General features: G+C 34.4%; 1 protein-coding gene and 1 long non-coding RNA gene across 2 annotated transcripts; one reads left to right on the top strand and one right to left on the bottom strand.

The window, feature by feature from the left end:
- Window positions 1–395: 395 nt before the first annotated feature.
- On the top strand, window positions 396–1,433 carry LOC140806863 (serine/threonine-protein phosphatase 7 long form homolog). The gene is made up of 4 exons (XM_073163383.1): window positions 396–971; window positions 1,068–1,177; window positions 1,255–1,342; window positions 1,407–1,433. The coding sequence occupies exons 1-4, from the start codon at window positions 396–398 to the stop codon at window positions 1,431–1,433; spliced, it is 801 nt and encodes a 266-aa protein (XP_073019484.1).
- A 1,439-nt stretch (window positions 1,434–2,872) lies between these two features.
- LOC140808320 (uncharacterized) lies at window positions 2,873–7,181 on the bottom strand. The gene is made up of 4 exons (XR_012112862.1): window positions 6,534–7,181; window positions 6,369–6,419; window positions 3,025–3,174; window positions 2,873–2,951 (listed from the first exon to the last, which is right to left on the bottom strand). It is a non-coding gene; the product is annotated as an uncharacterized lncRNA (long non-coding RNA).
- Between the last annotated feature and the right edge of the window lie 12,253 nt (window positions 7,182–19,434).

Here is a 19,434-nt window from a genome sequence, read left to right as displayed (position 1 = left end):
AAAATAAAAGTTGTAATAGTGAAAAAGATAGTTGAAGATTATAAAATAATGCAATGCTATATAATAAAATTTTTAACAAACAAGAATATTTTAAAAAATAGTGTCTTAAGATAGGACTATAATAATTAAATTTATATCAATTAAATTACAATGAAATTATATATAAATATGTATTTATTTCTAACTGGTAATTTTTTATATATGAAATACAGATGGAATTTAACGCTGGACCAATAGATGGTAATGTTTTATATAGACAAGAAACTCATATATCAAGTGTCATTTCAAAAAACAATTTGGATAGAACTTTAAGGGTGCGGCGATCCGACAATATTATATCCAAATTGTGTGAAGATAAAATACTGCATCATCGCGTTCTTACACGTTTAAATGATATGGCTCTTTATGGCATTATTCGTTGCGGATTCTTCAAATATGATAATCATTTGATTACGGCTCTCGTTGAAAGATGGCGTAGAGAGACTCATACATTTCATCTTCGTGTTGGTGAGGCAACAATAACGTTGCAAGATGTTGAGCTGGTATGGAATCTAAATATTAACGGTTTTGCTGTTACTGGCGTTGACGAATCTTTTAAGCCACACGTGTGGCAAAGTGAATGTGTTGAATGGTTGGGTTTTATGCCACACGTAAATCAATTCAGAGGTAATAAATTCGTAATGTCAGTGCTGGATCAATATTGTAGATCAATTTTGATCAACGATAATAGCACACATGTAGAAGTTGAGCGGTATACTCGGTGCGTGGCATTGATGATTATCGGAGGATGTATGTTATCTGATTCAGATGGTTGTTCCGTAAATTTGATGTACTTACGTCTTCTCCGAGACACGAATCAGGTTTCAAAATACAGTTGGGGAAGTGCTGTACTAGAATTCCTCTACCGTGAACTGTGTACTGCATCAACTATCGGCAAAGGTGAAATAGCAGGACCAATTTTCATTTTACAGGTATACATAATTTTAGCAATTTTTTATTGTTTCATAACATATTTTTCCATTGCACATTTATTAATATTATATTTCGTTTATGTATTATTGTTGTAGGTTTGGGCACTTTCTAGAATTACCTTTCTTTGTCCAGATCCATTTGGTGACATTCCAGATGACGATGATCACAATGACCAAATTCTTCCATTTCCTCCATTTGGTGAAAGGTATATTTATAAATCTTTGGGTAAATGTATTTTTGTGATGTTGATTGCAAATCTATTCCCAATTTAATTTCATTCAGGTGGAACCGTAGTTTCACGTGGACACATACTACGAATCACTCAGTGCGAGTGATTCGTGATTTGTTGGATAAGATGGAGCCAAACCAGGTAGTTATCAAATAATTAAATATATCAATTACTAGTTACATATGTGTAAAAGTTTTCATTGTAGTTGATTTTCCTTTTGCATTCATTGTAGTTCAAATGGGTGCTATATTCTAATGAATTTGACAAAGAATATTGGTGTTCGGTGTGCCCGCTTATATGTTTCAACATTGTGGAGATGTACCGCCCAAACCGAGTTCTCCGACAATTTGGTCAGTTGCAGCACATTCCAGGGCCAGCGTTTGATGGGGATGAATTTCACGAATGCACCCGACAAGGTAGGCGAAACTATAATTGGGCCGAACATCATAAAAACAGCATATGTGCATGGAATGATAGGCTCAATTTGATTGTTGAGGGTGAACCGACAAACGGAAACGTGGGTATGACACGTCAGTATTCGATGTGGTATGATAAGATAACTCGTCGTTTCATAACCCCTATCGATCCGCAAGCAGAATATGGTTATAGACCCGGTGATGCAAATGTGAGATGTGTTATGGTAAGTTGTTGTAACCTACTTTTTATTCCAATTGAAATTACAATATTTTAATTATTTTCGCATTTAATGATTTTTGCTTATGTTTTCAGAGGAACGATGCAGAAATTTTGAGGAATTGGTTTCGTGGACTATCATTACAAGAGCAGCCTCGTGAGGCACTGGAGTCTGCTATCACAGAAACTATAAAAATTGGTGAGAGATTATGTGATATGCTAGATAGTACGTCGGAGCCACGTCAATTTCAAGAGTTGCCTCATCCTCATCATAATCAAGAATCATCCCATTCACATCATTTTGAAGAGTCGTCTCATCCACATTGGGAGTTCAATAATGATGCAGGAACTTCTCAGGCTACAGATTACCATGCTTCGTCAACACAGGTTCACACATACGAGGATCATGGTTTCCAAACTCCGATTGACGCATATATTCCTTCTTTCACGGATATGCTTACAGGTGGATATGGGTGGAACGCAGATCAGATGAATCCAAATTATAACGTATCACCAATTCCATTTCCAAGATATTCAGATATTTGGTGTATGAGAACACCAAACAATGAATTCAGAGGCACTGTAAATGATGATGATTCAGACGAAGAAGAAGAAAATATAAACGAAGAAGAAGTAATTGAAGAAAATGTAAATGATGTCGCTCCGGGTCATGTTGGTTTATTGAGACGTAAAGGAAAACGAGTAAAACGTCGACCTCATTGTGGTACTGGAGGATGTTTGTAGATCGAATATTGTTGTATACTTTGTATTAGTATTGTATTCTACTTTTAAATTAAGTAAATCATTCAACATTTAGTTTGTATTACTTGTATGGTTTCAGACTACATATTAATTGTAATATTCGAAACGGTAATGTTGGCTTTTCTATTTTTTGGTGAAATTATATACATGCATTAATAAACAACATATGTCATATATAAAATACAAAAGCAATAAAAGAACATAAGTGTTGCATAAATCAAACACAACATTCCATTAAACAAAAGTAGGAACACATTAGTTTCAAACATAATTTTGTGTTCACATACAATGTACATATAGTCTCGAATATTAAAAGTAACATCATCATTGAGCATTGCCAATATGAGTTATAATCCTGCAAAAATTATTAGATATGAATTAGTAAACAAAAAGATATTAAAATAAATATATGAAATACTGCACATTACCATACGATTGCCATAAAACACAGAAAAGGTGTTATTGTCTTGCTGAATTTTCTCTTTGACGACGTTGTCTCTCTCGAACCGTTGGCTGGTCCATTTCATTTCGAATTCTGGTCGTCCTACTTCTCCTTGATCTTCTTCTTTCACGTCGAACTGGATTGTGGCGTAGCTCGAATACTGGTGTATCCCAATAGTGATCATCTTGAACAGCATGAAATCTTCCTTCATATGTGTTTATGCATTCGCTAATCCGGAACCATGGCTGCACAAATGTCGTAGGATCTAACCCAAAGTGTTTTGCCGTACAAATTGCATGAGAACAGGGAATTCCGAAGATTGTCCACTTTCCACAAGAGCATTCACATGTTGTTAGTGTGACAACTTGGACATGTTTGCCTCGCCCTGGACGTACCCCGGTTGTCACAGTAGCCTGCTTTGCTCTTATCTCGATCCGACTCACGCTATGTTCGTTGGATCTGACAGACCATTTCTCATATTTATGCAACACATAGTCAGGCCAAGGTTGGTTGTTCTGCATCATACGTTGACATTTTGTGATGCGGTTTATAAAATACTCCGCACATCATTGGAAAGTCATCTTAACTATTGCTGTAATCGGAAGACGACGAGCACCCTTTAGTACACCATTAAGACATTCAGAAATATTTGTTGTCATCATGCCAAAGCGCCAACCACCATCATGTGCAAGAGTCCACTTATGTTTATCAATTTCAGACAAATATTTGTATGCATTTGGTTGCTTGTTCTTAATTTCGTTCATTATATCGTCAAATTTGCGAACCTGGTGTTGTGATCCTGCTTGCCAACAAAGGTCTTTCAGATGAACGTTTTTGAAGTGCGTGTTGAAATTAGAGCAAACATGTCTCAGGCAAAACCGATGTACACCGTACGGAGGATTGAACTGAGGTATTCCCTCGACAGCTCCAATGATGGCCCGATGTCTATCAGAGATAATGCAAACTCCTGGTAGGCCATTAATAACATGCACACACAAAAGGTCTAAAAACCATTTCCACGAATCATAACTCTCTTCATCCACGAGTGCAAAAGCCAGGGGTAATATCTGATTGTTGGCATCCAAACCTGCAACAATAAGCATCTTGTGCTTATACTTCGTATATAAATGAGTGCCATCAATGCTAATAATTTTACGGCAATATCGGAACCCATCTACTCATGGTCGAAAGGCCCAAAAAACATAGTTTAAAACTTTTATTGATGGGTTGTTTGTTGGAAAATGTCTCCACTCAACGATTGTTCCGGGATTGAACTTCATAAGAGCACCCATGTATGTTGGCAAAATGCGAACCGAACTCTCCCATGTGCCATACACGTTTTCAACAGCACGCTTCAAACTGTACCATGCCTTGGCATACGAAATTTCATAACCATATTTGTCTTTGATAAGTTGCTGAACAAATTTAATCTCACAAGATGGATCACAATGCACAATACCAATAAGATTCGAGGCGATCATGTTTTTGTCTAGGTTTTTGTGGTCAATCCCAACATGGATAGAAACACATGTGTGTCGATCACCATATTTAGTGATCTTAAAATAACCCAAATTTGCTTTCAAACAAGCTCGGAGGCCCCATCCACAATCCATGCTCGATGATCGATTCTTGCACCGAACTTTCCATAAAGTCGGTGTGCTCTCAACAACACGATATTCACGCCTTACACATCTAACAGAAAAGTCTTTAACAGCTGCAATCAATTCTTTTTTGCTTCTAAAGACCATGTTTTTATGTAATTCTCCTTTCTCCGGATTATAAAAGACCGTCTGTGACTCAGATGACATACCTACAGAATCAGGACATTGTTCTTCATACACAGCACTAAAAAATTGTGGCATCTCATAAATATTAGAAACATCAAGTGGAACTATGTCTGAAGTTGCGCCTGTAATTGCTCACTAACATTTTCGAACGCGTCCTCGTTACCCTCCTCGTCTGAATAATCACCCACTGGTGTGTCAGGCTCGCTGTCACTCTCTATACTTTCCAGTAATGCAGAATCAGCAAACATTTGACGTGATGTTTCATCATCTGTTGCCACTGCAACGACTCCACGAGCCAAACTTGATGCATTAGAATTCACGTTCGGCCAACAATTATTATCTTTATTTGCGCATCCAATAATATATTGATCCCAGTCCCCAATATTATTTTCCATGGAAGAATAAGGTGGATCAACATTTTCATTGTAAGTAGCAGACGAAGTGCCACCTGACTGATCAAATCCTATCATACTTAGACCTTGGGTAATACATGGAATGTACGACTCAACAACATTTGTTACTACATTATCTTCAATGGCCTCACATTCAATATACAACTCTATGCACTGCACATCGGAACCAGGACCAAACATAAATTGTAAAGTATCATCGTCAAGGACAACATGAACTTCTACTGAACGCGACTTGTCCATATACAAATATTTGGTTGAAAGGTTCAACCTATATTTTCTGGGATCGATATCTAACTTCCGATGAACTATTTCAATCAAATCGCATAATGACATAGATCTAGATATACGAATTAACTTCACCCCTTTATTACTATAATTGACTGTGCCATGTCTTACGATAACATCACCGCCAATATATAAAATGGATGAAATTGTATCCATGTCTGCATTTAAATTTATGTAAAAATAAAATTTCAATTTAAAGAAAAACATTTCTAGTATTAACATTTCAAATAAAATTCATATGTCTAAAAAATTATATTATACACACACTAAAGACATCAAACAATGTCATAATATTGTTTTACATAATATCACGTACACATATAATTGTAAATAAAAAATACAATAAAGATGTATATAAAAATATCACTTTAATATTTTTATATTTGTAGGATAAATATTGAAGCACATAATCCACAAATTTCTACTTATTGTGGTCTATATCATAACTTTCCAATCTACCACAAAAATAATTATGAACGATTTGTACGAAAAATATTAAAAAGTTCGTAACATTGAAATTCATAAATTTTATGAGATATAAACCAGGAAAAAACGATGATTTATAAATATTAACAATATAATATATATATATATATATATATATATATATATATATATGTGTGTGTGTGTGTGTATATATATAATATATATAATAAATTGTTTATACATCATGATTTAATATACATAAATATTACGCACACATATATTTTATAAACAAGATATAAAAAAAATATTGTTTATGAATGATCATAAATATTTTTGAAATATATAATTAGGTTCGTTCAATAAAAAATAATAGAAGTATTTATCTAACAAGATTTAATTTATGAAATTATGATATATACCTAGAAAAAGATGTCCTTTATCGTGAACAAATCTTTCGTTCGTCGTTCAATCTACAACAAAAAATAATTATGAATATAAATTATTTGTATGAAAATTATTTTTTTGATCGATGTAATTTTCAAAACAAAAATTGATATATCATATTTGAAAAATTAGCGATATACCTCAATCAGTCTGGATGCCAAATATTTCTTCGCTCCTTAAATTCATCGACGGAACAACAACTCGGGAAAGAATATTTATTATCAGATGCAAAACAAGAAAAATAACTTCAGATATATATAGAGAAACAATACATGAATTCTTTATTACCTATATTTAAAAAAAAATTAAAGACAACTCGTGATTCAAATAAATACAAAAACATTAATAATTGACGATATTCATGCCGACATTGAAAGACATGATAAGATAGGACCACATATCAATTCATATATAACGACAATAATAATGGTCTCTGTAAGTGAGATCAAATCGATCTTTTTATAGTTAGTTTCGTCGGTTTCTATTAGCCCACCAATAATTACACAAAAAAAAAATTTATTTTATTATTTAAATTCGCCCGTCACTGTAATAGGCGGGGCAAACATTTGAAATTATATAATTTAAATTCTACCCCGCCTCTTACGTAAGCGGGCAATATTTTAAAAATAAAATTAATTAAAATCCTCCCCCGCCTGTGGGGGAAGCGGGGGAGAATAAAATTAATCAAAACGCTCCCCCGCCACCCCCACAGGCGGGGGAGAATAAAATTAATTAAAAACCCTCCCCCGCCACCCCTACAGGCGGGGGAGGGAAAACAATTACTCCCCCCCTCCCTCATTTGGAAGAGCGGGGGAGTAAAAGTTTTTCTTTTTTTTTAAAATTTTTTTTTTTACAATATTTTAATAAATTTTATAAAAGTACGGTAGATTGTTAAATGACATTTAAAAGTACTACAATTTGATAAAAGACCCACATTTTTTGATACACAAGTAAGTTCGCATTAGAGTTATATCTGTGTCGCATCATCGAAGAGACTACTCAAAATCATTCTACGCCAAGATTGATACTCCACGAGGGGAAAAAAAACGAAAACGGAATAAGCATTTCCGACCTTATTCGAGAAAATTTTGATTGTTTTACTTAAAACATGGAAGGAGGATAGGGATTTCATTCTTAAACTTTGGGATTATCTTTTCATTGATTGATAACATGATCAAAATAAAATTTTATTTTTTTATTTATACAAAATATATATCTTTCCTCCATTTTAATTACGATACACGTGTGACATTTCAGGGCCCAATGTTTGAAAGTAGTATTTGTCATTTATATTACTTCTTTATATATATATATATATATATATATATATATATATATATACGAGCCACTCGAGTACAATTATGGATTCTTTGTCAGTGCCAAATCATTCCAAAATAAAAAGGTAAGAAATAAATAGTTTGTCGGGAACAATTCATCTCAATTCTCACTAGATTCATGCATGGAAATGGTGTTCATATTAGTCAAACACACACGTATATTTATATATATCTCAATTAAAAGACTTTAAAGGGGAAAAAAGTAGGCAGAGACAACTTATGAGTGCAAAGAGTTGTAACCTAGCCTAAACACGACAAAATTTTAATTTAATACAAGTACAAAATGCCCCCATGGTGTCGATCTCATGCGCATGTTGAGCTTCTCTTGCAGGAGTGTTTGGTGGACAAGGCAAGATGATCATATGAATATTTTGTAAGAATTTAATGTTTCAATCCATGTTTTTGTGAATAGTTTACAAGAATTCGATATAATATATTTCTCGAGATCGACTGATGTGACATCGATAAGATTAATATCGTAAGGAATTGTTGTACAGGAAATAAATATTATAATGTTTATAATGTGTGTATCAGAAGTTAGTGTTGTGCTCTGGTGTTGTGAACACGAGCACACAACATGCAGCGGAAATTAATTATTAACACACAAATATAATTTTAATGAATAAACACCAGCTTTAAATTATGCACAAGTACGAATACTTGTGCGATGCCTCATGGCAAAAATTTCACTAGAAAAATTATGTAAATCGTTTACACCAAAAACAATACTAGTGAGAAAAAAAAGCAAATTCCTTTACACTCCAAGGAATTAAAAATACATCAAAATAAACCACATAAAAACTAGATGCATAAAATAAAAACGTATTGCTTAAAACAAACACAACCACTCTTCGTCCAACACTCTGCGTCAGTGTTGTCTCCGAGTGTTGGCAACACCAATCGGCAACACGGAAAATCTGTGAATCAATCACTCAAACACTTCACACGAAAATCTCCAATACTGAACTTGTGTGTTCAGAAAATGCTCCAGCAGCTTTCTGCGTTGCAAAGTGATCAATCGATCACACGAAAACTTCTCATAAAAAATAAGCTCGGCTTTCGTATATTCTTCTATGTAAGAACTCCTCTGCCGACCTTCCCGAAGACTCCCAAAAACTCCAGCAGCTTCTCTTCACAACAAAGTGATCCACAATCACACAAAACTTCAGCACCTACACAATAAAGTGACAACCCGATCACATAAAAATGTAAAGCAAATATATGTTGGACTTTTATAATTTCTTCTCCAACTCTCTCCTCTCCAAGAACCCCACTGTACGGCTGCAAGGGTATCCATATTTATATCAATAGTTTGACCTAAAATTTATTCCATAAAAGTGTCCTACAAAATATGAAAACAAGATTTTCATTAGATAAAAAACACTTTCAAATAAAGATAAAATATCTTGGAGATACAAATCATATTAAAAACAAATACTATAATATCTATAGATAAATAAAGCAAGATCTCATAGTCTACAAATAAGTAAACCAAGATATTATCATTTAAATTAAATCAAGCAAGATTTAATAATCTAGAAAGGCAAAATCATAAATTGATAATATCAATTTAGCAAAATAATAAAGGAATAAAATATTCCTTTCAATATCCCCCTTTTTGCCTTTCTGGACAAAACATCCAAAAAAGATAATCTTGGTTAGCATCGCAGTCAGTTAAGCTCCCCCTGCATTAGAGTGTGTCTCCCCCTGAGCCAAAGTTCATCTCCCCCTGAATTAAACATGTTAGAGCACTGCTGTTGTTGACAGTGTTGTCAACACTATCATTAGAACACCTGAAAACATAAGAAGACATACGAATGAGAAATTCATTAATCACACAAAGCAACCCAAAAACAGCATTAAAGACAGAGTATAAGTATTCATTCAATCTCAGCAACTCCAGATGCTTCAGCATCATTCTTTTGCATTTTTGGTCCTCATACTCCCCCTTTTTGGCCAGAAAATTATAAAGATATATCAGGAGTTAAGCACAGAAAAAAACCACAAAGAAATCACGAGAGTAAGGAAAGATGCAAGAGTAAGTAAAAATAAGCAAGAGTAATTATCATGGATTCAACGGTAACATAACATATATACTCTTGCTCCAACGGAAAAAAATGACATTGATTCACTCCTTTAGTTTTAAACAATCCACACGGTAAAGGTAATATTTTCGAAATTTTCTAAAAAACTAATTATGGTTTAATCCTAAAATCAACCATTAAAATTGATTCAAACTCGTGTTACGACGATTTCAAAAGAATATCCAGTGAAACACACGTCGATTATAACCCACTGACACAAAGTAGTCACATAAATTCAAAATTTAGGTAATCAAGGTTTTCATCACTGTCATAAGTCAATACTGATATGTCACTGTATATGATGAATTCACGAAACAAACATCAATATGCATGTCCTAAATATGCCTCCAATATGATGAATTATCGAAATGTCAGGCAGTGTAAACATTATGCAGTGTCTGAACTTGGTGTTGGCAACACCTCATGACAACACCACTGAGTTTTAGTCCAACTTCCATAAAATTTTCTTTTGATTGAGAAATGGTAGCTCCCACACTAGAAGAACGGTCTTCAATGGACTCCCCTAGGTAGCTTTTTCCATTATTATTTTTACTTAGAAGTGGTAGTTCCCACACTAGAAGAACGGTCTTCAATGGACTCCTCTAGGTAGCTTTTTCCATTTTCTTCTAGCCATTTTTTTTATTTACCTCTTTTCTGTTTTTCTCCTTATGCTCACATTTACCAAGTCACTTTTTCACATTGGACAAGATCACGATTTCCATGAACATCCTCAACTACTCGATGTCTTGGATTGAGCATAATTCACTCCTTAATATTTGATTGGAAGTATGGACACTCAGAGAGTACCTTTCAGAAATTGCCTTAACTGTTCAGACATTACACAAATAAATAGGATGGTTATGATTATGCAGTATGTCTAGCATCCTAAAAATAGTTATGCACAAAACTAGTGTTGTCACTGGTGTTGGCAACACCAACGACAACACTGAAAAATGATTAAAGTACGCACATGCTGAGAGACTTCTGAAGATTGGAAAATCTCTCAAAATCTTAAGGTTTCGTGAATATATCAGCCAGTTGATTCTCAGTCCTAACAAATTCCAGTCGAATCATGCCTTTTTCAACCAAATCTCGAATAAAGTGACATCTTATGTCTATGTTTTTTGTTCGAGAATGTTGAACAGGTTCTTAGAAATGTCTATAACACTTGAGTTGTCACAATATACCATCATGTGATTGCTTAACTTGTAATCCAAGAAAAAAATTTAGTTCTCTACCATGCTTATTTCGAACTGTGATGGCATGCAATCGACAAAGTTATTCACAAGTATTTGAGATGAAGAACCGAAAATAATAACATTTACATATACTTGACAGATCAAAATATCATATTTCAGTTTTTGAATGAAAGAGTTTTGTCAACCTCACCTCGTTTGAAACCCAGGTTTATCAAGTATTCGGCCAACCTACCATACCATGCCTGTGGAGCCTGGGAAAACGTGGAGCTCAAGCATAATAAACCAATCATTTTGCGGTAGTCCACCTTTTCTTTGTTTCTTGTTTGCACACCATCATGTAATTCACCAATTATTTGTGATGATGGATGATTCTTCTGAATCTTGCTGGGAATTTCTTTTTCACAATTGATCACCACATCATCATTATCATTGTTATCATTATCCACAGTTTCTGTTTGGTTCAGAGGCGGTGTTGTGCTTGGTGTTGCTTCACTGGTCTCAACACCAGACTCAACACTGTTTCTGGTCAGTGCCTCACTTATATCCAGCAATTCTTCTACATCAGCATCCGGTGTTTTAACCGTCAGATTTGCAAGATCATCAAACACAACGTTAATTGACTCCATTGTAGTCCTAGTTCTCAGATTAAATACACGATAAGCACGGCCATTAGTAGAGTATCCAAGAAAAAGACATTTAACACTTTTTGAATCAAATTTAGCTAGACGATCTCTATCATTCAGCACATAGCGTACACATCCAAAAATATGAAAATATTTAAGGTTTGGTCTTCTTCCCATGATAATCTCATATGAGGTCATTGTAGAACCACTCCTTAGATAAACACGGTTGGAAATGTGACATGCCGTATTTAAAGCTTCAGCCCAAAAACATTTTGACACATTCTTAGAACTAAGCATGACCCGAGCCATTTCTAGAAGGGTTCTATTTTTCCTCTCGTCAATGCCTTTTTGTTGGGGGGTCTTTGGAACTGAAAATTCATGAGTGATACATTTCTTATGGCACAAAGAAATAAAATGAGAATTTTCGAACTCCTCACCATGATCGGTTCTTATTTTAGCCACCCTCATATCATACAGATTTGTTATCCTAGCATGTAACTTCTTAAAAGCATCAAATGTATCGGATTTTTCTCTAAGAAAACTTACCCAAGTAAAATGCGAAAAATCATCAACACAAACAAGTGAGTATTTCTTACCACCCAAGCTCTCAACATCCATTGGACCCAGTATATCCATATGCAAAATTTCAAGGCACTGTGTTGTCCCAAAGTGTTGCAACACCGGGTGTGCAACACAGGTTTGTTTACTTTTCTGACATGGACCACAGACATACACAGCACCTAAATTTAAATTGGGCATACCTCTCACAGCATCAAACTTACGCAGATTCTTCAAGGTATTGACACTCACGTGTCCCAGTTTTTTATGCCATAGGTCCAAATCATTTACCTTGGCACTTCGACAATCAGCACCTTCTCCCAAAAGGTAGCAATTGTCCGCAGACCGAGTACCTGACAAAACACAAACATTGGCATCATTAAAAACTTCACAATTATTTTTATTGAACTTAACATGTAAATCATCATCACAAAGTTGACTTATGCTTATTAAGTTTGAGTTAAGTCCTTCAACATGTAGAACATTGTGAAGTTCAGGAAGCCCATCAACGTTCAGGGTTCCTTTGCCTACAATTCTTCCTTTGGAACCACCACCATAGGTTACACGCCCACTTTTTATTTCAACATAATCCGTGAGGTGTTCTTTAGATCCGGTCATGTGGCGTGAGCACCCACTGTCGAAGTACCATACACCTGCAATGTTAGTTTTTAAAGAAGTATAAATGATATTGCATCGAATAACAGTTTTAGGTACCCAAACTTTCCTTGTGGAAGATTTTTTGAGTGCGGTGTTGTGCCTGGTGTTGGACAACACGGTGGGCAACACCCGATTTGATTTCCAATTCAGGTAGTCGTCTCTTAGTTTGTAGCAGAAGGGTCTGATGTGCCCAGGCTTATTGCAGTAGTGGCAGATAAAATGTCGCTTTCTTTGATTTGGTTTGGAAGTTGACACTGGTTTCTTGATTTGTGACATTTTCACTGGAGGATCAACTTTCAAAAGAGAGGAAAGAAGCTCTATTTTGTTTCGGCCTTTGTTTCGATGCTAGCTTTGAGATTGGCAGATTCTCCATAGGAGGGTTCACCATTAAAGGGACAGAATTGTCTTCAGTTCCCTTTACAAACACAGTTGATTTTGATCCGGAGTTGGAAGATTCACCATGTTCATATGCTTTTTCAACATATCCAAGACCAGTTCTGCCATCCTTTCCCATTGTTAGCATTGAGTCAAGTTTTGACGGACTTGAGTTGAATTTTCCAATAGTCTTTGAAGCCTTCTCAAGCTCATCCTTGACTTTGCACAATTCAAGATCTTTTCTATTAATTAAGAATTCAAGTCGAGACAAATTGCCTTTTAACTCAACAATTTGTTTTGAAAGAATTGAATTTGTCTCGTTTCTTTTAAGCCAATCATCATACAACTCTTCATATATAGCATGTACACTTTCAAAGGTGAGTTCATCAGAATCAATATCATGGATTTCATGATTACCTGAGTCATTGTGAGATTTAGCATTGAGACACAACGATTTTGAAGTGGTGTTGCGGCCCGGTGTTGCAACACCGTGCGGGTTGACTTGCAGCCAGCATTTTTCCTTCAAAACAGCAGTGTTCGTAGACAGTACGTCCATTGAGATTCTGTAAAATTTCCTGTAAACAAAAACAACAATAAACCAGAATCAATCACTTAGTCTATCAAGCGTTGGCTCTGATACCACTTGTAAGGAATTGTTGTACAGGAAATAAATATTATAATGTTTATAATGTGTGTATCAGAAGTTAGTGTTGTGCTCTGGTGTTGTTAATACGAGCACACAACATGCAGCGAAAATTAATTATTAACACACAAATATAATTTTAATGAATAAACAACAGCTTTAAATTATGCACAAGTACGAATACTTGTGCGATGCCTCATGGCAAAAATTTCACTAGAAAAATTATGTAAATCGTTTACACAAAAAACAATACTAGTGAGAAAACAAAAGCAAATTCCTTTACACTCCAAGGAATTAAAAATGCATCAAAATAAACCACATAAAAACTAGATGCATAAAATAAAAACGTATTGCTTAAAACAAACACAACCACTCTTCGTCCAACACTCTGCGTCAGTGTTGTCTCCGAGTGTTGGCAACACCAATCGGCAACACGGAAAATCTGTGAATCAATCACTCAAACACTTCACACGAAAATCTCCAATACTGAACTTGTGTGTTCAGAAAATGCTCCAGCAGCTTTCTGCGTTGCAAAGTGATCAATCGATCACACGAAAACTTCTCATCAAAAATAGGCTCGGCTTTCGTATATTCTTCTATGTAAGAACTCCTCTGCCGACCTTCCCGAAGACTCCCAAAAACTCCAGCAGCTTCTCTTCACAACAAAGTGATCCACAATCACACAAAACTTCAGCACCTACACAATAAAGTGACAACCCGATCACATAAAAATGTAGAGCAAATATATGTTGGACTTTTATAATTTCTTCTATGTGAAAAGCTTTCTAGTCCAACTCTCTCCTCTCCAAGAACCCCACTGTACGGCTGCAAGGGTATCCATATTTATATCAATAGTTTGACCTAAAATTTATTCCATAAAAGTGTCCTACAAAATATGGAAACAAGATTTTCATTAGATAAAAAACACTTTCAAATAAAGATAAAATATCTTGGAGATACAAATCATATTAAAAATAAATCCTATAATATCTATAGATAAATAAAGCAAGATCTCATAGTCTACAAATAAGTAAACCAAGATATTATCATTTAAATTAAATCAAGCAAGATTTAATAATCTAGAAAGGCAAAATCATAAATTGATAATATCAATTTAGCAAAATAATAAAGGAATAAAATATTCCTTTCAAATATCTTGCAACATCTATGTAGGGTTCAACAAGAGGCAACCAGCATGTCATACCTCATATATTTGTTATTATTATTTCGTATTTTAATTAAGCCAATACTATGTTAGTGTTACGTAAATATCACGTCAAAAAATGACCCAAAAAAAATTGTGTTGACATGAACTGTGAATACAAAAATTATGAAGAGCAAATCTATACAAAATCAAAATTACAATTTTTTTTTAAAAATCAAAATAGTAATAGAATTGTTTTTCAAATATAATTACCATTATGTTTGTGGGGACCCAGACGCTAATTCGTCTTAATCATCATTAGGATCAATATACTAATCAAGTAATTTGGGTCATAAATTTTTTTTCTTTTAAATACGGAACGTAATGAAATCAACTAATATACATATCAGTATAAATGTACAAATCATTTACAGTAAGCATTCAAACTAAACTAAAGTTCTCAACTACACATCAGATAGTAAGCTACTAGCTCTATGTCAAGTCCGGAATCACCACTCTATCTTCATCTCTTATCCTCGTCGTGACCCCGATCCTGTCCCACCTGTTGTCATGCACACATACAAACACGACAACAGCCGGATAACTCCGGTGAGAATAAATCCCAGTATAAATCAACAAATCATGCAATCATATAAACATATATAAAAGCATGAAACAGATATCCATAACATGTAATATAATCTAAAAACATGAATCGATATAAAACTCTAACTCAACTCGTGACTCGTCATCTCAGACTCGACTCATCTCTACTCTAGGGATCTCGGTTCTGAACATTGGCACATATATCGAATCTCAACGATAGAAATGAGTCAATTTCTAAACGACATCGATATAATTCACATGTCCAGTGTCTTGGCGAATCAGCCAAAGACTTGGCGAATCAGCCAATGACTATGACAATGTGCAATGGGCCATTGACGAATCAGTCACAATCAAGCCCTTTTGTCAATGACTCTCGCTCAATATCTATCCTCTATACTTTGCTTTTCTATACATCAATAGGCTAAGCATGTCAAACTCAGACAATTGCAAATATCAATGCAATAAAATAAAGTATGTGGTTTTTGAGAAACTAGAGTCCAATGTAACTCAAGTTCATCTCCCGGTTAACATCGACTTATACCTTTCTCTTCTCGGTCTGACGAAGTCGAAGTCTCGAAGTCAAATCTGTCCATATCCAATCTGAAATGATAATATCGGATAGACCATGTCAATATATATCTCAATTCAAGGCCCGTTCTAATCAATACTCAAATCAAAACATAATCTGATCAATGCCAATGTCATAACGATACAATCTCAATCGCTACTGAATCTGATCAATACCAATCTATTGATGTCTCGACTGCATAACAATACAGTCTCAATAACCCCGTCAATTTCAACATCACAGATATAATATCACAACTCATAATCGGTATCGGTACAATTCATAATCTTCACAATAACAGATCATAATATCAAATCTGTACAATCTTAACCGTATTGCTTCAGAAAATCATCACAATTATATAAACAGTCCGTTCTTCGATCTGACTTCTAATATATACTGATCAGTATATTCAAAACACATGATAATAGGCAATTCTCAATTCATAATCAATAACGATACAAATCTGATATCAACTCTAGTCAATAAACTCAGAAAATCATAATAATTCCAGCATCAATCCATTCTTCATTCTGATTTCGATTCTATGGTGTCTAGTATCTCAAGAACACTATATATGAATTCTACGCAATTCCAATAATATCATATTTTCAAATCATCTCAAAACATAGAAAAACTTACGTCCTGTCGAAGCCTGTAACGAGAGGAGCACCGTACCGTGTCCGGATTCAAATTTTAATAGACGGATTGCTCGTAGATCAAATTCTAATATCAAGAACTTAAAGTTGGCTATAGCTTCTCCTCGGTTTCTCCCAGTTTCTGAGAAGGGAAAATGAACTTTTAATATATATACACGTTGCATGAAAGAACATGTGGCTTCATCTTCAGCCTGCACGTCTCGCGCATATGCGCGACATCTATCGGCGCATATGCGCGAGACCTACTGGTCCTCGCGCTCAGCATCTCAGCACATCGCGCATATGCGCACCCTATGACCGACCGCGCACATGCGCCAAAAACTCTGTCTTCCTTTCTTGGTCCCTGTCCTGCCTCGCGCATATGCGCGAGAAGTTCTGGTCTCGCACTAGTCTCCTGGTACAATTCGCGCACATGCGCGCCTATCCTAGGCGCATATGCGCCGCAAGTTCTGACCTCCACTTCTCTGGCTCATAACATGATATCACCTGTTATCCAATTCAAATCTCGGAGTGTTCCGTCTATAATCATATCAATGATCGATAATGAATCTCAAATTACCGTAATAAAATTTCAGGCATTACAATGTTGAACTGCCTAAACTAATTATCTATACATCAAATATATCGAAAAATATAAATATTTCATTTGTGCAAGAAAATAATTAGTTAAGAAATTAATGAATCTCTTTTCCTAATCTAGATAAAAATTCATCACATAAGTTTAATTTGAGAAAAACTTGCCTATAAATTTCAAAAATAACACAATTCCTTGAAGGAAAAAAACGCATAAATGTGAAAAATATTTTTATAAAGACACGAAAACTTTAAATAATTATTTTATATAAATATTTAGTAGTTAAAATCTACATAAAGGTATCAAATATAATTTATAAAATGTGTTAGGATCAGAGACTTACTCATAACCATTTTCGACCACGATCCAAAAGTATGACAAATCAGAAAAGATTATGCTGAATGGCTGATTCACGAGATTGTCCATTTCAAGAGAGATTGTGCATATCAAGATTTGATTGCAACAAAATAAAAATATCCATAAATAATTAAGTACATGAAAATCTAAGTAATTTTGATATTTTATGAAGAGAAATATAATCTTCTAATTTAAATGCTTTTTTTAATATTATTTTTCTTTTGTTGATTTGATTGTGTATAATATTTAATAATATTTTTTTTTGATAATGAGATAATTATGCAAATATTATCATGATATGATATCAATTTTTAAAATGAATTTGTTTCTAATTAAACTCATATCTTCCTAGTGGAATAAGTTTCCTTGTAGAGATAAACTCTGGGAGAGAGAAAGCTGATAAATAAGAGAAACAAGGACACTATTGAAGCGCTGTTTTTGATTGATCATTCACGCACTTTGCACGTCGTAGATTTCAGATAAAAACATTCTACAAGGACGTTGCTGTTTTGAAGAGTGCTGATGAACGTGCTGTCGTGATTGTTGGAGACATTTCAGACAACACGCGTGCAAGTGTTGGCTGAAGATCGAGTTTTGTTGCTCCAAGTTTTTGGCATCATTTTGCTTTCATATTTATGTTTTAGTGTTCTTGTTTGTTTTATAAAGTTATTTATTTTCTCAACATATTGATGAAATTGATTTTTATTAAGATCACTAGTGATTGGTTTTTTTTTTTTTTTGTAAACTGAAAGCTATTTTCTAGTGATTATTTTTGCTCTGAGGCACCGACACAAATATTTATACTTGTGCAAATTTAATCTTGTCCATCGTATTTATTTAAAGTCAATTTGAGTTACAAACTTTAATATTTCGCTGCATGCTATCTGAAATGTTGTAACATTCGGCACAACACCTAATTCTGATAAAACACAAATTTACAATTTTTTATTACTAGTGTTATATACACTCACATCTGTGAAACAATATTCCTGACATTTTATATGGTCGAAATTGAATTTTAGTTTTATATTCATTGTATTTTGATAATTTTAATATTTTTTATTATAAAAACTTATGTTCATTGTATGCATGAATTTTTTGTCGTAGTCAAATCAACGTCATATCAATAATAAATGAGATTCATTGCTATATGATTGAGGCAAAAACTTGTGTGAGACGGTCTCACGGATCTTATTCGTGAGACGGATCTCTTATTTGGGTCACCCATGAAAAGGTATTACTTTTTATGCTAAGAGTATTACTTTTTATTGTGAATATGAGTAGGGTTGACCCGTCTCACGGATTATGACCCGTGAGACGGTCTCACATGAGACTCACTCTATGATTGATATCGAAATCTGGTGACATAAAAATAAACATTGTCAAAAACATTTGGGTGTGTGGATGGATGGATGCGACTAAAAGCCTTCAATTATTAAAAGCCTTGGGAAGTGTAAGATATTATTTTGTCATGCTTCGAATTTCCGCAAATCCCCATCATTTTCTTGTTTTCCTTTTCTGAAAATCACAGAGTTACCAATCATAAAACATTTTTCCAACATACAGAAGAAACTTTTTATTAATGCAAGGGAACAACAACAAAAAAAATTGTGTGAGATGGTTTCACGGATAGTATTTTGTGAGACAAATATCTTAT

Source organism: Primulina eburnea, chromosome 12 (assembly GCF_022965805.1).
Source record: "Primulina eburnea isolate SZY01 chromosome 12, ASM2296580v1, whole genome shotgun sequence".
NCBI lineage: Eukaryota > Viridiplantae > Streptophyta > Magnoliopsida > Lamiales > Gesneriaceae > Primulina > Primulina eburnea.
This window is presented reverse-complemented; position numbering and strand designations above follow the sequence as displayed.